Raw genomic sequence first — 21,504 nt, forward strand, 5'->3', positions numbered from 1 at the left:
TAATTGGGAAATATGACATTTACATCATTATCGAATATATGCAGACGTCAAGAGCGTACGTCACTTATCTAACTACGATAAGCATGACCCAACCTACATATAATACTTTGCGCGAAAAAATACGTCAGGATGGCAATATCTGCAGCACTAGCGCTGAGACGCCTGGCGCCTAAGTATCGAGCGTCTGAACTCTTGTGTATGTATGCATAGTATACATGTATCGCGTCCATGAGTCTCATTCGTATCCTCAAAAACACGGGCAAGCAGCCAGATACGACCGTATCCTGGTCATCCGAGTTTTCAATGTAGAGAATCACTTTTCTAATTGTAAACTTTCCAGTAGTTGTGTGCAGTACAGCAGCTATTCAAATTCGTTTCTCCCTGAAGTACGTAAATACTTACACTGCATCACATACGTATCCGCTAAATGAAAATTGTTCGTTTACAGTATTTTACACGATTGCCCGGTTTCATTACGGTACTAATGAAATTTCGAAACGTTTGACACATAATATATCCATAAAAGGTTTCAGCAAATGTCCGAATATTTTCGTGAGCCACTGTACATACTTTACCTACAAGAATGTAGACAGGAAATGCAGAATCCTATCCAGGATCGGTATCAAGATATCGAGAATGGCTGTCAATGAATAACAGTATTTTTTCTTTTATCGATAATCACTGGAGAATGCCTATGTTGTTGCTGATGCGAGTTTTGACGCTCGCGATGATACACCTACGACCGATTGCGTAAGACATTAAAGTTAGCGCGCGCGGGCTTGGTCTTACTTTCAGCGTGTCAAGGACATCGGCGACAGACCCTGTCGGCCTAATTCCGTAAGATCGTTGCCAGGACGTGCGGACATAAAAAATCTCACCAACGTATTTTCTCTCTCTCTCTTTCATTTTTTCCGTTTCCGACTCTATACGATACGCAGGCAGATATCATACCGACTATCACGGTCTATAATCACGACTTCTACGTACAACCGAACAGGTATACATACGCGCTCATATACAAACAGGCAAAACTATTCGAACCTCGATCGTTGTACTTTAACAAGTTTGCGTAATCTTTTGAAAGAGTAACGGGAAGCTAATTCAAAGAAGAAACTATCAATTTATCACGAAGAAAGATATCCACGTAACGATGGTTTACGTGTCGTAGTAGTCGTTGTCTCGTGTAACGTTCGTATCGTGTATGTCAGAAGTGGAGATTTTCTTGGCTCTCAGGAAAGTACGCGACGATAGACGCGTTGTCCTTGACACGGAGCGAACACGCCGTCATCGTCGTCGTCTCGAGTACTCGAATGAATTTTACTCTTCAGGCGTCGAAAGTGAAACACCCAAGCTATTTAGAGACAACGTGACTGGAAATTTTTAATCGAATAAATTATTGCTCGGTCTACGGATGATTATATTTGGACATTTTTCTCTCTGATCGTTCCTTCGTTTCCCCTGTTTCCGTGGCTTGTACTTTCAATTTCGTTTCTCGTACCTTTTACCCTTCTTTCTTTCTCTCTTGTACGCGACAACGTCTTCTTGCTTTATTGTACGAAAAGAGAAATCATCATTGAGAAAATGTGTGAAAAAGATCGTGTAAGTAATGATAACCGTTAACATTAAGTTGTTAGGTTAAACAGTTGCATAATATAGAAGCGTGCCATTCGTAAAACTCGGTGAAATCAATTGAGTTCGTTTCTAATTTAAAAAAAGAATGCTCGTAATATGTAGAATAAAACGTAGTGGTATAGTAGCTTTCACGATAGCCGATAGTATTACGTAAATCGTCCTAGGCACCGTTTGAACAATTGTTTTGATTTAACAAAGTCGAAATTCCTTTCTTGCCATTTCTCTTTTACATTAATAAACTGTATTTTTTATTAAGATACCGTCTTCCTTTAATGTAACTTGCATGGGGAACCATCGTGCATAATTCAAATCAAAGCGATCATCCGATAGAAGGGAAATAAGAAAATGAAAAGAAAGAGAAAAGTAAAAACACTCTTCGTTCGATACTGCCTTTCCTTCCTTTTCGTCTACCCTTTTACAGCGAATTCTTGTACGGCGAATTCATAAAGATCGAATAGTTCTCAGGCAAATTACGTATTCGTCTATCTAACCAAACAACCATACCATAGATCGCGCGAATCAACAAGTTCGATGAACCTTTTGATCGAATTCCCTTCTGTACGCATTGAAAAAACTTTGTTCGTGATCTCATCGAATCTCTTTATGAATAAGCTATTTCTTCATCGCATCTACGTGTCGTGCGATTCAATGCCAAAATCGTTTCAAAATCATTTGTTCGAGTGTCGTAATGCGCGTAACTACTTGATCTTGAATTCTACACATGATGTTGTCGCATGTGAGCTGATTTTCTTCCTCTTGCAATTAGTATACTTTGTTTATTGTTCGCCCGAGCCGAAGCACCCAGTGTACCGAGCCTCTTCTTCGCCTATACTATACTAATAATACGTACACGATTATAATGAAGATATAGTATATACACTTATGGAAAATTTGAAGATGCAAGAGTGTACGTGATACACAATATACATACAATAAAATATCTAAAATATAGTACTAGAGTTGATCTACCCCCGGTTCGAAAGATCAGAGGTTGACTAACAGATTAAATTGAATGTTTAACTCCCAACCCTTGTATAACGATGACCAGGTCAACTCTGTTACATCTATTTTATCGATAATACAGTCACGCTAATAATACATTGCTTTCACTAGCGATTAGATAGCTATTACCAATAGTTAGATTATCACGTGACTAATTATGTTTACTTTTGCTGGCTGGATTTCCTGGCAATTGTATGCTAATGATTTTCTTAGAACTTTAAAAGTCCTTCTCCCAGTTGAGACCGATGCGACATCGAGGTGTATAAAATTCCAGAATAGCAACATAGTTAATTTCTATTCGATGCTGTCAGAATACTACCACTCCACGATTTCATCGCATATTTATCGTAAACTACGCATGACAATGATACACGTGATCTTTCATCGTATCATCGCGTTTCATTTCGTTTCATCTGTATTCCGGTGCTATCTTATACGTATATATTTTGGACGTTATATCTAGAAAGAAACACGAAGGAGAATCGAAAGATACGAAGAGAACAGATAACGCTTTCGCAATGAATTGCATATTAAGCAAGAAATTTGGAATCGACGAACTTCAACACCACTTTTTCGAGACAAGTATATTCATGGTGAATCAAAATTCGAACGAATATTATTTTACATTTTCGACTTATTTCCGCATGTAAAACAACCTCCTGTCGATTATCAACTCCTGTCTCGTTAAGAATTAAGCAAATTCACGTACCTATACTTGGCAAGCTTTTCGAACTCAGCTTTCTCAAACGCGAAGCCTCCAACACAATTCTGTTATTCTTGATCTTCGTCTTACTACGAGCCATGGAATCTTCCTGACTTCACTCGTACTACGGATTTAGACCCACGATTTATACATATATATCGTAAAGTAATATACAGTATCGTATTGAAACAAATCATGGAAAAACAAACGTAATCGGTGCAACTCGTTTCTCTGTTTTCACGATCAGGTTTACCGTCAGACACTTACTAGCCGTGCCGCTGACACTGGCATTGGCCTACTCTCTCCGGTATAGTTCGTTCTCCCCTGCTTACCTTCATAGTCTCGCTTTCTTTCGTATGTTTTCGTCTTATCGTTGAACGCAACTCACTCCGTTTCTATGATCGCGGAAAACTCGAATGTCCAATTAAGCTTGATAAACGTTCGCAACACGTATCACGGATGCGATGCTATGCTGGAGGCCGTGTAACAGAGAAACAAAGAGCTGATGAACTGCGTTTTCTATCTGAGAGAAAGGAAATAAGTGAATAGGTATTTACAAACATCATTCGATCGTGACAATACAGATATATGTACACAGTAGTTGCACAAAAGAGTATTTCTTCATTAAAGGGTTGTTGTCTTACGAACGATCGATAATGACAACGACCACGATAATGATAATGATAACGATAAGAAAAGAAGCCTCGTTTTTTCGGTACGACCTAGTTTTCAGTGAAAAAAGTCATCCGTTTCTCGTTCGTTCCCGTGTCAAGTGCCACGCAATACAAATCGACGCATGTGAATACAACCATCCAGTATGTGAGCATACTACACGATCGACCAACCGGATAGGACAAGTGTCGAGTGGATAAGTGTCTGCGAACCCTTTCAGTTTGGAAACGCGTGCAAACACGCACGATGCACGCGAAATCGCGACACTCCGACCTGAAATGTACACGTATTCCAGTTCTTCTTCCTCGCAATCTCCATACTGTATCCTTGTCGTAATTACATTTGATTCTCCTATTGGATTGGATAAAAAGTAATTTTCTCCTTTTTTTTTTTTTTTTTTTTTTTTAATGAATTTCTATCAAATAACGAAGGAGAATCGAATCCCGTATATTCGAAAAATGTTGAATCTTGAATTTTCCTCTATCTGTCCCAATATAACACAGTTTCATTATTATTTATCACAGTTTTTACAAAACTTATTTGAAAGAGCCTGTAAATAAAGCGAATTTTTCAAGAAGACTCACGAAGCTGTAGATAGTCTAATTCGAATTAAATCTTTTTTAACTCTCGCGATAGATTCTCCAAGCAACCTAATCTATGCAAATTTGTAGAAATTCGTATTTTTATAAATGCAATTTATAGAAGCGAGAGCTGAACCTCGTCAAATCTTACGACGAGTGCTATACTTTGCATATTTTAAGTACATTCTGTGTATTTTTGCACCTTTAAAATTCCCATAAGTGCATAAACATTCACCGTCTATTGATCATATTTGCGCAGCATCCTCCCTTCGATTTACGCTACGAAATGAAATGTGCAAATACGTTCGAGATACAACGGGCACGCTCGAGATCGTAGTTCGTGGAAACTTTTATTTGAATGAAATCGCACTTTCTTTTACCGTGTACACGCGTTCCGGAGTACCTTTCGTTCGAGGACAAGCAAAGGTCCACAACAACCAAGGAAACTGAGGTACGGTGCAACGACCGATCGTCAAGTAGGTCGGTTGTGGGCGCACGCAATCGTCGCAACGATTTTGAAAAACTGTCGTTCTACTTTTACATGGGAGCACTTTCACGGTCGCTAACCCCACGACAACGACACTTGCCATATATTTTGCATCCTCTTGTACTGCCTATACGTACGTATGTACATAGCTGGCTTTAAGTATTAGGAGGACGACTACTCGCTATGTCTATTGGAAAAGTGAAACAAATTTTGCTTTATTTGACATTTTACATTGGTAGCTGCGCGTGACGCGAACGAAATAACAGATTTATTAATAAAGTAACCAGGTAATAAAAGAGAAGAGCAAAGAAGAGCAATAAATTTGTATTAAATATCAACAGGTGTCTTAACTCGTAAATGGCAGTATGGTCACTTTGTTTGCGAGTGTTAATACGATATTAGTGTATAAATTATGTACATAAATTTCTTCGCAAATGTAATTGTTAGACTCGTATCCTTTTATCGATAGACTGCGGATTTCTAATGCATTTTTAGCGAAATAGATGCAAAAATGATAGAATAGATATAATATGGAAAAATGTATAAAATATCCGAAGCGGAGTACTCGTTATAATACTTGAACTCGCAGTAGAACATTATTTTCATACAGGGATATATAGGGAAAGAAAGAGAAAGGAGGAAAAGCTTGTCACGACTATTGGCTGTTCTTTAAGTCTCGTTTGGATTAGTCAAGTTACTTGAATTCAAACGAGTGGAAATCAAATGACGTGATTAATAAGAACGAGTCAAGTAAATAACAGTTTTACACTGATACACACGTTTTAAGTTACTCGAATGTATGTAAATTACTGGGATTCAGATAACTTGACTAATTGGAATCAAGTTTTACGAACGTAAGTACTACATAACATTAAGAGTAGAACGAATTCAAATCGTGAACATCTTGAAACGATGTTTGTTGTTGCTCATCCTTGACACCGTTTACGAATCAACCCTACTCGTGATCACGCGCATATGCGATTAGTCGATCGAACGTTGTACCGTCGCAATTGAAATCATCTCACAGATAAAGCACGGTATCGTACAAATTAATACAATTCTCCGACTAGTGTAGTCGATCGAAGTTTGTCCACGAAGAAGATTAATCAAAGCATCAAATTTTGTATTATTACAATAATAATACTATTATTGTTAGATACAACCATTGCTGATAGGTAAAAGCGTTGTTTGTTTAAAAAGATCGCGACCGATTTCTATTTACGTTAATCAAAACTTTCCATTAGATAAAAATTCTAGTATCGAGTGAGAGATACTTTTTGACGTTAGAAAAATACAATTAATTCGAAAGTAATGGAAATAACGTAACAAATTCTACGAATAAATAAACAAGAGACGAGAAAGGAAAATTTGCACGTCCATGTATCTTTATGATCGTTGTGATATACGGCAGAGGGATTGAATTATACGTTTTTTAGGGAAAGAGCGAGACAGATCTCTCAACGAATTAGCAAGAAAGAGTAGGAAAAAAAGGGGTGTTAACGCAAAGTGGAAAAAGGGAAAAAAGAGAAAGGAGAGGAACGCAGAACGAAGAGAAACGCGAGTGCGCCTGTGCGACTGCATGCGTCGCTGCGAGGACGCCATAGTACCGCAACCCGCCGTCCGCCGTCGTCCCGGCGCCACAGTCTTTCTCTCCGTATGTACGGAGCCGGCTGAAGCTGATCGTTCAGCACGTACCTTCCTCCCTTTCATTTTTAACGTGTACGTCTACTCTATTTCTACACACTTCTTTTACGATGGTGAGTGAAATAGCTGACATTTGAAAAGCTGCAAATCGTACTGCCGCTTAAAAATTCCGATTCAATTTGTCAGACTTACTACACGCGTAACATCCTCGACAACCAAACGCGAATTCGAATAATTCCTTATCGACACACCTCGTTTACTCTCCAACTCGAAAGTTTTTTCTCTTTCTTCTAACACCGACTACAAAGTTCCCTCTCTTTGGTCGTTTTAATTTATATCGACACATCGTTTCGTTACTTGTCTCGCACTCTTATCGATGGTTGCACGTATATATCTTTTTTTCTTAATAAAAGCCAATCTTATACGATTTGAACGAAACTTTCTCATTGCTATTCAAGGGAAATGAATAAATCGCTCGATCGACTTGCCTTTATTCCTTTCGACATTCTATGTGACGGTACGTGTCAGTGCGGTCCGAAGAACGGAAATTGAAGTGGGAAACAACTTGGAGGAATCTACTCCGTAGAGAAGCTTTTCTAACTCACCGCGAGATCGCAGCACCTCTCTTGGAATTGTCATTTTACATCGATATGGTCACTTTTTCGTGAAACTGCTATTATTCTTTTTATCCATCGAATGAAGCATTGAAGTTGTAAAAAATAAAAATAAAATAAAACCACATCTCTTTGCTTCCCTAATTTTATGTAAATGATACACTTTTATCAAAGGGGGTAACATCGTCGTCTTCGTCTTCATCATCGTTTTCGCCTTTGCCGACGTGGTTATCGTCGTCGTCGTTGTCGTTATCGTCGTCGTCGTCCTCGTCGTCGTCGTCATCGTCTTCGTCGTCGTCTTTGTCGTCGTCTTTGTCGTCATTGCCATCGTCGTCATCGTTATCGTCATCGTCATCGTCATCGTTATTTTTATTGTCGTTATTACCGCTATTATCATGCTTTTGCTCGTCATTGCCATTATAATCGTCGCCGTTTCTAACTCTCGTCACCCTCGTCTTTCTAATTTTTTTTATCGTTTAGCAATGTATCTTGAAATTGTACATAAAAAACTTCACAGGTACTTCCAGACACGAATCTGACAAATCTTCTTCGTGAGCAGCAACATCAGCAGCAACGGCAGCAAGAACAGCAACGGTGTCAGCATAAATGTTATTACGAAGGTAATAGACAATTTCCATTAGAACGGGAGAACCGACAATGCAAATCCACGGAAAATGAGAATTCAGAAGAGATATCGATAACGAACGTTACGGATGGAGAGAGCTTATGTTATAGTTTAGCTCTGATACGAGGTCGTACGTCGATGGCGTATAGCTTCATCACCGTACGAAATGAAAATAATCAATGTTCCGAGTGGCCAATCGTATCTGGTGAATTTCGTGTGATAGTAGAATTGACACGAGGTCCGAACAAGTTGGAATTAGAAGTGGCGGGCCAAAAAAAGGGACTAGTTCTAATTCACGAGCCGAGAACGACGAGACTACGTGTAACTCCTGTCTATGTGGTTTGCTTTGGACACGATGGATATTTCCAAGGTCCACAAGGAGAAGACCAGTCGCCGGAAAGTGCGACGATAAGGATAGGTCTCGGTGCCCGACTTTTACAAACTCTCACCGCCGAGAAGTTAAGGGAGGCGGGTTACGGAAGGAAAACGTTTCAACTGGAACGAGACTTGGGTGGTATGGAATGTTTGATAATGCACAGCATGCTTGACGTCGATCAGGCACGTGCAATGAATCAGCGGGAACTTTGGAAATTCATTGCGCGAGAATTAATGACCGGTCCCTTGGCATCGGAAGATCGCAAATATCTTGCGTTTCTTTCCTGTACCAGATATCGAGGCGCACCAAATCCACGCACTCGCGAAGATATTCTCGCGAGGACGCAAGGACACGCCGCGCTCGGTGGAGGTGGATTAGCGTTATTCGGTTCGGCATGTCTTCATACATGGCCTACCTGCATGGCGCAAATATTGCCTAGATTCCTCGACACTACGGTCATCGATACTGAACAATTGATGGATGACAGTAATTACCGTGGTACGCACGGTGGCTGCTTCGCCACGACTCTTGGCTCGGTTCTCCACGAATTAGGACACACCTTTGATCTCGGGCATACTCGTGAAGGCATAATGGGCCGCGGATTCGATTACGTCGATCGTGTCTTTGTCGGAGCGGCTGGGATCGATTTCAATCGCAACCCCGTTTTACGAAGAGATCCTCAACACACAACGATCGCACTGAGTAGACCGCTCAGCGTGACAGTCACGATACAAGAACCATACGCTATGTTAGGGAGTCCTCGAAGAAATCGCTTACTTTCCGAATCGTCCCGCCCTTCGTCTTCTCAAAACCCTTCCCGATTACTCGGCAGGCTATCCGCACCCGCTAGTCCTGAATTAAACAGATCCTTTTCCAAGAGTCTGATGCAACCTGCATCGGAACAAACCCCTTCCAATTTGCAAACTGATCGTACATTTTGGTCACCATCCTGCGCAGCGTTTCTTGCTTATCATCGATGGTTCAACAACGAAATGGACAACGTTTTCAATCGACCTTTCCACGACATCGAGTACGATGGAAAAAGGTATAATAAAATGTTTCTCTTCCAATTTTGATTCTCTGGCGCATATACGCCCAATACACGTACACAAAACTTGCACATACACTCACTTACTCAGCCTCTTCCGTTGTTGCTATTATAGCTTTAAAACGGTTATTATTTATATATGTATATATATACGTTTCTTCTTTTTTATCATAGAAACGTCGTAAGATCACGCTTCGGAGTACGAGTAATAGAGCTCAGAAAAACATCTGGTGGAATGGTAGTTGGTTCTAAACAATTTCCTGGCTCTCGACCACCTCTGGAGGCGTTAGTTCCACCAGCTCCACCTCACTGTCTTACCGCACTGACTCTCGTCGCTGAAGATTCGACTGGCAATGTTCTCAAATATCCACTTCCAACGGCGTTTTAAAATTTCCAAGGTTATTGTCATTTTGCCACGATTTTATATCTTGAAAGCGGGAATATAGCCAATGTCGAACGATAAAAATCGACGCCGATGAATCAACGTCCTATGTTTTTGTAATCCTCGCATAGCGAGTAAGCACGATTAATATTAATAATAATGCTTCGTCGCTAATGCTAATTCGAACGAAGATAACTTCAAGCTCAATATGTATTTGCTTACTAATTAATTATTGATATTTCCTATGAGCTTGTTTCTCTAATGCGCTATATTTGAAGAGAAATTTTTCCCAGTTTTATCGGTTTTTGTGAAAACTGTAACAGTAAAGCTTTCCGTATTGGACTTGAAAAACCTTATTGCCCTGTGTACGCTATTTCTAACAAAACAAAATCATAGATAGACACAAAGAGAAAGATAGATAGATAGATAGATAGAGAGAGAGAGAGAGAGAGAGAGAGAGAGAGCATTTGTGCGTGCATGTGTTTAAACATGGGAGGAGAAAATGAGAATTTCATACGTCATACAATGTTATTAACTACATACTTCATTTCATTAAATTCTAACATATTTTGTAAATATCATTCAAAATACTATAGAGTTTTGTAGCAACTATTGATACATTGTATTTGATAAAGAAATACATATATTGTGCATTGATGTTTCTATGTACGAATGTGTGAACGAATGTATACAATAACACTACGGAAGTAACGAATGCTATAAAACCATAATCTCTATTTCTTATTACCGAAAATACGATAAAATTGTGAAATTGCCACGTATAGGTATGTATAGTTTAATAACTACGAATTTAGTTTGATATATTTTCAATCAAGAAATAACATTAATATCCGACGTATTCTACAAACATCGGGTTACTTACATGATAGTAACTAGGATGCCTTATGGACGATAATAATTTGTAGATATAGCTAATATGAAATTGCGAAACGACTAATAAACTTGTGAAAATAATTTTGAAAAAAATAATTCAAAAGTGTCCGTAGAACCAATCCAGTTAACGATGTAATAAAATATATATTACACGATCATGCCACGTAATCGTTCGATTAGGTTTTATGAGAATGTTTATTAGTTTCTTCAGTTTGTTATAAGATTATTTCAATATAAAAATATGAATAACAAGACAAAAGATCACGTATACACACATTTTTGTTACCGATTATATATTGAAACTTCTGTTACAAATCACTCTAAGATAAAATTGTTATCGCAGCTTATATATTGCAACTAACAACTATAATCCTAAGTATTTACTTATCATAAACAGATCGATAATATATTAAAAAAGACTGCAAGGGTTGAAAAAACATTATTAATATTTCTTAAAAACTTTCAAAAATAAACACTTTCGTTATACGTATATCGTTTCTTGTTGTTATAACTGAAATTACGTTGTCCTAATACAGAATTATGTTGTCACCTTCGTCGAGTGCAAACGATGACAAGGATGTCTTCACTTATCAAATAGAAGTTTTATTTCCAAATATCACAGAAGATAAAATAAGAACCGTTGAATTCTTGGATGCAGCTCGAGGTCTTGTGCGAACTATTGGTATGCACTTGGTATTCAGTAAATATCACATAACCTACACAAAAACGAAATCTATAAAGACGAATACGAATGTTTCAGAAAAACTTGGCAAAGTGTTTGCTCCGGTTAAATATGATATCCAGGGCAACATTGATGTAAGTACATACCTTAAAATGCGATCATTCACAAAGATAATCATATACATACCTAAAAATAATTCTAGAAACTCGCGTCCCGGCATGCAAAGGATAAAGAAAAAAACGCGATTCTACAAGATATGATTCTAATTGAAAAAAATACTGAAACTAAATTAATCGCTACGGATGCTCTAACGTGGTTAACCAGGTGCGTGTAGCGTTTCTTATGCATTTCTATTCTTTCCACTTTCTTACTTGGTTTCTGATGAATTCGATTCGTGTGTATTAACGCTTCTCCATCACTTATTCTGTTCATTAGTTAAATCGAAACTCCAATCTATAAATTACAGAGCCTTGCATATGATTCTGTTATTTTTCGAACAAATTGTCGAGGATTCTAAAACGGCAACACCAACAGAGGATTTAGTAGCATTTTTAAAAAAGGCTTATAAAGAAGCTCTACAACCATATCACGGTTGGATGGCGCAACAACTTTTTGACGTAAGTCAGTATTTACTAAAAACATATTCGCATACATACGAAAAATTATTCTTTTTTTCTTGTATTATACGAAATACATATGTACATTCTTAATTATACTATTTCATTACATTTCCAATTAATTGATGTCAAAGCATAAAAACATTCATATAATACACGTGTTGAGTTTGACGAAATATGAGTTTATATTTTTCAAATAAATTAATACTTTCTACAATTTTTCTATTTATTTACATACTATTATTTACTATAATTTTCGACTTTTTGTTAACAGCTTCTTTCGCTCATGGTTCCTACACGTTCGCAACTTTTACAAACATTTACTAATGAACAAACTACCGAGATTAGCATCATTATAAAGAGCATGGAAATTTATTTAATGCGTTTACGAAAAAACGTATTAGCGATACAGTTATTTTATAAAACTAATAACCTCTGAGATAAGACATTTTATTAGTCTGAGAATTGTGTTCATTAGGTATTGTGTTAATTGAGAATATTTGCTAAAGGAAAGATCTGCAATAGTATTTTAATATAATGTACTAGTATACTGTACAGTAATTACACTTAGCCAGTATTTGCTCAAAACTCTATATATAATTAAAAAATGAGACTAGCTATAAAGGTATTTTAGAACAGTTTAACATCCATCCTATGTACATGTATTGTATAAATGCATTAAATAAAACACTTTAGCACGATGATCTGCTAAATTCATTAAAGCTATCGTACCTGTAATAATTTCAATAAGAAGAAGGCAGACCATGAAAGAATTGATAAATGTTTCACTATAATGAGATGGTATTCCACGATCAAAAAGGAGAAATGCTTCTAGGGGAAGTTGTATCAATATCGAGATTAACCAGCAAGTAGTTAATTCTGGAATCTAATATTAACTTTCTTGCATGACAAAAATCTACAAATCAACTAAAGAAAGTCTATTACAAATAAAGTATGATTACCTTTCCGGTAAGATTTCCAAGGTACCCCAAATATAACTTTAAGCTTTCAAAAATTGAAAGTATCAGAAATATTGCTATAGTTAGCAATTTATAAACATTTGTCAAATTATTGTACTGTGAAAAAATAATAAATAAAATTAATATATATAAGTACAAGTTAATATACATTAGATGTTGATTTTATAACTTCATCACACAGATGATATTTACTTTTGCATCCAAGTTTACAACAGTAATCAACAGCCAAACTGGGAAAAGCCATAGATTCACATACAGGGCTATTTGAAATGGTAAATTAGACCTTGTTTTATTATCTGTAAAATATATTCTATTTCAAATGAGATGTTATCCTTTTCTAATTAAAGGAATGCATTTACACAAGTTGTAACTTACAATCATGATATGTTAACTTGGAAGATGTTTCATTAATAACATTTGTTGTAGTAAATTGTGACATTTTCAAAACAAATTCTGCGACATGATCATAACGTTATTAAAATCAATTGTAACAATAACAATTTCCATCCAATATTTTAAGGAAATATTTATAATTGTTACACTTTTATCTTCAAACAGCTCTAAACGTTTATACAATCTAAGATTTACATCCATTCAGCATTCGTATATTTATATCTTACACAATCTTATTTTACATGTCCCTTAACACAACGTACATATACATACAATCTCGATCTGGAATCTTCCGTATAGTACATTTTTTACTCTATCTCTTTCTTTCCGCTTTCTTTATACCTTCCATCCCTTTTGCAAAATTGTTTAATAAAGAAAAGTACAAAAATATACAAGTTTTAAATACAACGAAAAATCAACTACATAATTAATTACAGGAATGTAATCACATCTATTAAAAACAAATAACAATAACCTATTTAGAAAAATCTGCATCAGTCTGAACGTTTCCAGGCTTACTGCAATTGATTTGATTTACGTAGTAGCGTGACATGTGTTTTGTAGTTCTGAGGTTGAAACGGATTGCGAATAAAGTGACAAACAGAAGACGTTTATAAAATTTGTGTAGTTGTGCGTACAAGCGCATGCGGTATTCAACGTATTGAAGAAAATTAACTTTGATTTCTCGTAAAACGTAGGAATTATTTCACGAATTTGATCAATTATCCGAAGAATAATATTCATCATTTAGGATAAAGGTTATCTGATCCCGTTTTCATCCTTATAAAGCGGTGAAAATTTTGAGATGGCCGGTGCAATGCTGTTCGAACGTGCACAAGCAGTTTCAATGACTAATCGTAGCGAGGGTATTTCACTTTTAAGTGAAATCGTCTCCGACCCAAGTATCGGTGTGACGGAGAATGACGAAGATAATATTCGAGTGAAGGAGCAAGGTATTTTACACCTTGGTGAACTTTACAAAAAAGAAGGGAAGGCAAAAGAGTTGGCAGAGTTGATTAAAGCTACCAGACCGTTTCTTAGTTTGATTAGCAAAGCAAAAGCTGCCAAACTCGTACGGTCCTTAGTAGACTTTTTCTTGGATCTGGAAGCTGGTATCGGCATTGAGGTATCTTCACAAATAATTTTAATTGTATTTTCATAGACAGTTTAGTACAATGCTTCTTTTTTCAACAGGTTCAACTATGCAAAGAATGTATAGAATGGGCAAAGGAAGAACGTAGGACATTTTTAAGGCAGTCATTAGAAGCACGTTTAATAGCATTATATTTCGATACTGGTATGTACAGTGAAGCATTACAGTTGGGATCGGCTTTACTTAAAGAACTTAAGAAACTGGATGATAAACAACTTTTGGTGGAAGTACAATTATTGGAAAGCAAAACCTATCATGCACTGAGTAATTTAGCAAAAGCAAGGGCAGCTCTTACCAGTGCTAGAACCACTGCTAATGCAATTTATTGTCCACCTAAAATGCAAGCTGCTTTAGATTTACAATCAGGAATATTACATGCTGCGGATGAAAGAGATTTTAAAACTGCTTATTCATATTTTTATGAAGCATTTGAGGGGTAGGTTGTTTCCTTAAATAAATGTATTGTACTTCAGAATAATTGTTATGTTTATGTTTGTATATTTTAATTGCTTTACTACTGTTCTTCAGATATGATAGCGTAGAAAGCCCAAAGGCCTTAACAGCTTTAAAATATATGTTACTTTCAAAAATTATGTTACGTACACCTGAAGATGTTCAATCAATTATGTCAGGAAAATTAGCTGTTAAATATGCAGGAAGAGATTTAGACGCAATGCGGGCAGTTGCCGAAGCGAGCCACCGACGTTCATTAGCAGATTTTCAGACAGCTGTGAAAAAATATCGCCAAGAACTTGAGGATGATGTAATTGTGCGTGCTCATCTCGGCTCTCTCTACGATGCGATGCTTGAACAAAACTTATGTCGTTTAGTTGAACCTTATTCCCGCGTACAGGTACGATTATTTACTTTAAATTGGTTGATTATTTAAATATAAATACTCATCGTTTGTAATTTCATTCTTTTATTTAGGTCAGTCATATCGCAACCTCTATATCACTACCACTTACTCAAGTGGAGAAGAAGCTTTCACAGATGATACTGGATAAAAAACTAAGGGGTGTCCTTGATCAGGGTGAAGGTGTTTTAATCGTTTTTGAAGATACTCCGCGCGATAAGACTTACGAGATTGCATTAGATACTATACACAGTATGGGGAAAGTCGTTGATACACTTTACCAAAAAGCAAAGAAACTCACTTAGCCGTATTTAATATATATTTCTACACAGTGTTTATACAAACATGTGTTATACAATCATGTATAGCAGATTTAATTTGCTGATTTCAAAAGATGGATATTGATGTACAAAATACGAAATACAATGGTAATACAATGAAACGATACATTTTACCGTTTTACTTATCTGATTCAAAATATTGTTCTAATCTGATTAAAAAATATGTTCAATATTCGCAAAACTGTATGCTGTTTATTTTTAAAAAATTACAGTTTTTTTTAAATATATCCATGACATTCAATTTAATGAAGTATTATCCTTTTATCTCTCTCCTACTTCTGGCACCTACTTATTTGACATTTTCATAGATTATTATATGAGTATTGACTTAATTTCTGACAGTTAATTGAAATCAAAATATCATTTTGTGTTATTAGTATTTTACTCACATCAATTATAATTTATCACATCATGTTTTCTTAAATTTTCATTTCTATCAAAGAAGCGAATTCAAATTGTATAGATTATAGTAAAAACAACTTCTACAGAATACGAAATAAAACATGTAAAAAGTAAAAGAATAAAGATTGACATATTGTGTACCATCGTGCACCTTTGCACATGCTATGATTATAATTCTCTCAATCAGCTCTATGGTGTCTCGATTTTGACGAAGAAAAAATAACTCTGTACGAATAAACAGAAATTTAAATTCTGAGAAGACTAATATAACTGCATTAATGTTACAGATTCTGATTTGATGGCGTAGTAAGAATACTCACCGCAACTTCCTGTTTGAAGTTGTACGTTACAACAAAGGGATAGTGTGGTTATATTTTATAAACTTTTTTTTTTCATGGAGTGTATAATGGCGGATACTACAGCACAGAAGGTAAAATATTTTATATTATAATTGAAGCTGCAAAACAGAAAGATATGAAATTAAATAGTCTGTATTACACGTTTAATATATTGCAAGTAAGATTGTTTAGGTTAATGGTAGCGTTTAACTCACCGGCATCGCTATGTTCCAAATAATATTTGCTGTTTCATCATCAATATTTTCAAGAATCTTAACATAATTCTCCTATCACTTATACATATCAATTCTTTAATCTATTTACAATTCTAGTAATTGGCCTTGGTCAGTCATCTTATCTCAATACTTATGCCAAACTATACCTGTATTGTTATATCGACAGTACAATTCTCTTCTCGGTTTTCTTATACAATCTTTTTTCCATTAGTTCATCGTTTTGGTTAGTAATATTTAATGTTTGTTTTGATTGTAATTTTACGGATAATTTATAAACATTTATTCGACAACTCATTACTATGAAATAAATGTATAACTGCTATTACGTGTAATCTAATTTTGCTCATATTTAAGACATGTATGTGTTTGTAAATGTAATTAAAGCAAAGTATCAATTTTTAATTGAATATAATCATCCTATTTAATGCATTTACCTCTCAAATTTATTTTGCAGGTTCAGGAATACAAAGATTCTTTAAAAACAAAGGTAATCAATTGAATATTATTATCCTATAATTTGTATACTCAGTTTGTTGCAAAGTACATCATAATATCACATGCATAAACTTTATTTAGGCTGAACAACTATTGCTGAAAGGATTTCCAGAGAAGATTGTTAAATTGAATGAATTATTAGAGACCCCTGGTTTCCGCAACAGGAAGTTGTCAAATGTTCATCAAGACTTAAATGTGCCCATTCCAGATCCTATTATTCTTAATCATTCCGAAAATGAGTCTACTGCAAAGAAACGAAAGATAGACAATAGCATAGATGATACCAGTGGAACCAAAGTGATGGTGTTACCAAATGGACCTGTACCTTGTAACAAGCCCCTATGTGATCTTATTCATATAGTTAAGCCTTATATTCGACAACTATTAGAAGATTCTAATTTGGTATATATTCTATAAAGTATATGAGTAGAATATATAGATTATATGAACTTTAATATCCTTATCAGTTATTTTAATTTTTGAATTTCCAGTTGAAAATGTGGATTTCATTTTTGATTCCAAAAATCGAAGATGGTAATAACTTTGGTGTGTCCATCCAAGAAGATACACTTGCAGAAATACAATCAGTGGAAAGTGAGGCTGCTGCATTTTTCGATCAGATATCTAGGTAATGTGAATAGTAATGATATTAAAAGATTTCTTCTCATAAGGGACACATTATACTCATACAATGATATTTTTTTTAGGTATTTTATCTCTAGAGGAAAGATTGTTAGTAAAGTTGCAAAGTATCCACACATTAGCGATTATAGAAGAGCAGTTCAAGAATTAGATGAAAAAGAATATGTAAGCCTGTGGCTAGTTATGTGCGAAGTCCGTAATCGTTATTGTTCTCTGCACGATTTGGTAATCAAGAATTTGGAGAAGATCAAAAAGCCACGTTCTTCCAACGCGCAATCTTTGTATTAAACATTAGCCTCATATGCTATTTCTATCGGATGGTGTACAGGATTGTATGGGGAAAAAGAAACAAAACGGAAAAGGAAAAAAGCTACGTGATAGAGAGAGTGTCATTCTCGACTTTTCGATAGAAAATTTGAATTTTCCTTTTTTTTTTTTAAATTAATCGCCTTGACGTTGACTCATTGACATTCACTTGAGCCATATCCAAAACAATAAATAAATACATATAAAAGAAGATATATTCAGCATCATTCACGGAAATAAGTTCAACTACAGTTGATTACAAAATTAATTTTGAATTTTACAAAAATTACTACAAAATTAATCTACTTATTAATTATTTAACATTTCATTTATTATAAAATACATAATTATTACAAAATCTGTCAGAAGTTTAATTTTTCTATTTTCTTTGCTCTCATAACGTGGATTTTTCTTATTATCATATCTTTTTAATTTTTACAAATTCTGCTATTTAATTGCACGGTGTGATGTACTTATCGAAAACAGATCCGAGAGTAGTGGACCGTTTATCTTTTCACCTATTTGAATTTAGAATATAGTTAAGCATGTAATTTGTAATTTACAGCTGTAATATCGTTAGAACATAAATCGAGATATGACATATGTTTTTGGTATATCATATTAACTTCAAAACACCTCTTTCTTTCTCAACCGCGATATTATACGATACGAAAACATGACACAGATATTGTAATGTTAAGAGTTTTAATCATAAATTATATTGCTTGAAATTATTTTCTTCTTTTTTTTACCACAGTATCAAGTGGCATAAGCATATAATTATTTCTTTACAACTACAGATCATTATTCATACTATACTGCATTTAGAGTAAATTTCAGTGTATGCGGTTGACGTAAATGTTGAAATCTTATTATTGTACAGAAACACAGTTGGATGTCAGTCTGTTTTCGTCATCGTTATCATTGCTCCTTTTAATGTGAAATGTTTTGCAAACGCTTCATTTGTTCATATCATTATTCTTTTCTTTGTCACGTATATTATTACTATATCAACGACTATAGTACTTTATCATTTCTAAAAAATTTTGTGCGATGTAGATAGACTATACGCAAAAAAGAAAGAGAAGAACGTAAAAGTTTACACATTTCTTGGTATATTTTGTAAAATATAATAAAAATGTAATATGATTCAAATATATCCAATATATAACATTTGCCCAGTTTAATATTAATTTACATTCAAATATATAAAATTTATATATAAATAAATACACTCGATATATAAAATTTGTTCAAAAAATGTTAATCTATATATGTATATATAGATTATTATATATACATATATATATATATATATAGATTATGCATTCTGTTCAATGGCAAGTTTCTAAGATCACATCTGTTCAAAAAGACCAGGATTAAGATAACAATGTTTATTGAATCCAATCAGTGTTATCGTTAATGTCTGACAGTCTCCACCATTAGTTCTTTGTATTTTTAATCTCTCATCAACCTGTGAAGCATTAACTAATTGTAACTAATGTATAAAATGGCATTAATATACTTTCATAAGATTTATTTACCATGTTTAATAAATCCTGAAGATGAGCTTTATGAGCATATTTCATAAATACTTCACACAAAATTTGTATGAACCAACTACCAGTTATTTTGTCTCGGAAGGCAACATATCCTGGGAGGGTAGCATATGAAAGTAACATATCTTCATAACATCTCAGTGTCTCCCTACCATTTCTTTTAACATTAGTAGTTTCATCAGATGAATGTTGAAAGTTAGATGTATCTGTTGTATGTCTAGGTTCTTTTACTGATTTTTGTTTTTTCTTTCCTCTAAAAGACCATTGTATAATAATAAAATATTATCAGTATATGTATCTATGATATTTTTATAGTGGATTTAGCACTTACCTACATAATTGAAAAATGAAAATCTTTGGTTTCCCTGCAAGATTGGGACAAGCTTCTGCAGTGAAATAACTCAAAATATCAGTACATAAAACAGTTTTTTGATTTTGCACTTTGTCTTGCATATGCTCTTCTACACCTTCTATTTCTGTGACTTCATACTGTGTACTAACATTACCATGACTACTTATTATAACAAAGCAAGAATCAACCTTGCGTAACTCTTTACGTTGAGAAAATTCTTTAATTCTCTCTAATATTTTCTTGGAAAGAAATAGCCTATGTGATATAAAGTTTTCATTTGTTTTTTATTATGTAAATGTATCCATATTTACCTGTGCTGTTAGATTGCAATAGGAAGAAACTTCAAAACCCATTTGTCTAAACAGTTGTTTCAAGTTTGATTCATCATATATAGCCGAATTCCTATCTTCTTTATCTGGATGTTTGTAATCAATATTTGTTATTATTAAAACCAGTCCACGGGGTTTGCTACGCATTGGATATGTTTGAACATTTTCATATTCAGGCCCATCTAAGAATTTTGTAGCTTTCCGTACTAAAATTTGTAGTGGTTCCTCTAATACTTGTATATTACGAAAAAAGTCGTCTTGTGGTCTTTTTAAAAATGGAAATACAATTGATACAGTAAATGCAGAATAAGATATACATACAAAATAAATTAAAGCTAATTAGTGAGATTTGAAACTTTACCCTTCTGCAATTGGAATAAAAGTAGTTTCTTCTACATTGCTTTCTTTCGTGCATTCATTATGATTACCATAACTTTGCGTGTTAGTAATAGGTAATGGAGTTCTTGTTCCTTCCAAAATATCTGCTAAATCTTCATGGTTACTTTGTCTTAGGCTTGCAAGAAAACGAGCAAACGCAAGTGGTCCTCGTGTTTTTATCGTCAAATATATTTCATGTACTGTTGTTTTATTCGTGATGTCTTTCTATATAAAATATTACAAAATTCACAAGTCACTCTATATAATTTACAGTCGTAAAATGTTCAGGAAATTTTAAAAAGTTTCTTACTATCCAGCGCGAAATATTCACATCATCTCTATTAAAAACTTTATTTTCAAACAGTTTTGGCCATAATTTGATTATATTTATTCTAGGTACAATATCCTCGTAACACGAGTCTAATATTTCTCGATGCTTTTGATCCATGTTAAGTAATAATAGAGAACATCCATATCCTTTAGTAAAATTGCTCAATTAATTGTTACAAATTTATCGTTCGTACCGAAACAATGTTCTTTCTTATTTCACCATCTTAATATGATATCTTAATACGATAAAGTTCACAAAGTGACTCAGCTTGACTCGAAAATTTCGATAGATATCGTTTGTATTGGTAAAATCTTGTCACGAATGATATTGCCACTTATGTTTAATTATTTAACTTATAATTTTATTTTGGCAGATTAGTTTTTCACGATTTGTTGTTCTATAAACAAGTTTTATTCAAAAAAGGAATTTAGAGAGAAAAATCGAAATGAGTGTC

General features: G+C 34.6%; 6 protein-coding genes and 1 long non-coding RNA gene across 11 annotated transcripts; 4 read left to right on the forward strand and 3 right to left on the reverse strand.

Annotated features, from left to right (window-relative positions):
* The first annotated feature begins 6,678 nt into the window (after window positions 1-6,678).
* On the forward strand, window positions 6,679-11,342 carry LOC138185803 (uncharacterized). The gene is made up of 4 exons (XM_069125020.1): window positions 6,679-6,834; window positions 7,853-9,381; window positions 9,559-9,782; window positions 11,197-11,342. Exons 1-3 carry the CDS (start codon window positions 6,832-6,834, stop codon window positions 9,770-9,772), a joined length of 1,746 nt encoding a protein of 581 aa, XP_068981121.1. The 5' UTR covers window positions 6,679-6,831; the 3' UTR covers window positions 9,773-9,782; window positions 11,197-11,342.
* Window positions 11,089-13,701, reverse strand: LOC138185808 (transmembrane protein 17B). 2 transcript variants are annotated; one of them, XM_069125029.1, is made up of 4 exons: window positions 13,315-13,701; window positions 13,132-13,235; window positions 12,922-13,035; window positions 11,089-11,376 (listed from the first exon to the last, which is right to left on the reverse strand). In XM_069125029.1, the coding sequence occupies exons 1-4, from the start codon at window positions 13,376-13,378 to the stop codon at window positions 11,368-11,370; spliced, it is 291 nt and encodes a 96-aa protein (XP_068981130.1). In that variant the 5' UTR covers window positions 13,379-13,701; the 3' UTR covers window positions 11,089-11,367. The 2 variants fall into 2 exon arrangements, with proteins under 2 accessions (XP_068981130.1, XP_068981129.1); XM_069125028.1 differs by lacking the exon at window positions 11,089-11,376 and adding an exon at window positions 11,844-12,845.
* On the forward strand, window positions 11,201-12,660 carry LOC138185807 (glycolipid transfer protein). Of its 3 annotated transcripts, XM_069125025.1 has the most exons (5): window positions 11,201-11,342; window positions 11,421-11,476; window positions 11,545-11,666; window positions 11,809-11,959; window positions 12,234-12,660. In XM_069125025.1, exons 1-5 carry the CDS (start codon window positions 11,201-11,203, stop codon window positions 12,396-12,398), a joined length of 636 nt encoding a protein of 211 aa, XP_068981126.1. In that variant the 3' UTR covers window positions 12,399-12,660. The 3 variants fall into 3 exon arrangements, with proteins under 3 accessions (XP_068981126.1, XP_068981125.1, XP_068981128.1); XM_069125024.1 differs by having other exon boundaries at window positions 11,201-11,476; XM_069125027.1 differs by having other exon boundaries at window positions 11,201-11,476; window positions 11,809-11,963; window positions 12,234-12,339.
* A 194-nt stretch (window positions 13,702-13,895) lies between the features above and the next one.
* On the forward strand, window positions 13,896-15,783 carry Rpn6 (regulatory particle non-ATPase 6). The gene is made up of 4 exons (XM_069125022.1): window positions 13,896-14,458; window positions 14,527-14,921; window positions 15,014-15,338; window positions 15,416-15,783. Exons 1-4 carry the CDS (start codon window positions 14,138-14,140, stop codon window positions 15,644-15,646), a joined length of 1,272 nt encoding a protein of 423 aa, XP_068981123.1. The 5' UTR covers window positions 13,896-14,137; the 3' UTR covers window positions 15,647-15,783.
* Window positions 15,784-15,942: 159 nt separating this feature from the next.
* On the reverse strand, window positions 15,943-16,797 carry LOC138185809 (uncharacterized). The gene is made up of 3 exons (XR_011174716.1): window positions 16,638-16,797; window positions 16,405-16,541; window positions 15,943-16,309 (listed from the first exon to the last, which is right to left on the reverse strand). It is a non-coding gene; the product is annotated as an uncharacterized LOC138185809 (long non-coding RNA).
* REG (proteasome regulator gamma) lies at window positions 16,400-19,276 on the forward strand. The gene is made up of 5 exons (XM_069125023.1): window positions 16,400-16,514; window positions 17,113-17,145; window positions 17,235-17,555; window positions 17,645-17,781; window positions 17,861-19,276. Exons 1-5 carry the CDS (start codon window positions 16,479-16,481, stop codon window positions 18,081-18,083), a joined length of 750 nt encoding a protein of 249 aa, XP_068981124.1. The 5' UTR covers window positions 16,400-16,478; the 3' UTR covers window positions 18,084-19,276.
* Window positions 19,194-21,447, reverse strand: Dronc (Death regulator Nedd2-like caspase). Of its 2 annotated transcripts, XR_011174715.1 has the most exons (7): window positions 21,030-21,447; window positions 20,703-20,944; window positions 20,324-20,606; window positions 19,992-20,251; window positions 19,646-19,913; window positions 19,402-19,575; window positions 19,194-19,371 (listed from the first exon to the last, which is right to left on the reverse strand). XR_011174715.1 is itself a non-coding variant. In XM_069125021.1 (6 exons), exons 1-6 carry the CDS (start codon window positions 21,165-21,167, stop codon window positions 19,456-19,458), a joined length of 1,311 nt encoding a protein of 436 aa, XP_068981122.1. In that variant the 5' UTR covers window positions 21,168-21,447; the 3' UTR covers window positions 19,194-19,455. The 2 variants fall into 2 exon arrangements, 1 of the variants encoding a protein (XP_068981122.1); XM_069125021.1 differs by having other exon boundaries at window positions 19,194-19,575.
* Window positions 21,448-21,504: the final 57 nt, after the last annotated feature.

Source organism: Bombus flavifrons, chromosome 12 (assembly GCF_040668555.2).
Source record: "Bombus flavifrons isolate JBK064 chromosome 12, iyBomFlav1_principal, whole genome shotgun sequence".
In the NCBI taxonomy this organism is placed as follows: domain Eukaryota; kingdom Metazoa; phylum Arthropoda; class Insecta; order Hymenoptera; family Apidae; genus Bombus; species Bombus flavifrons.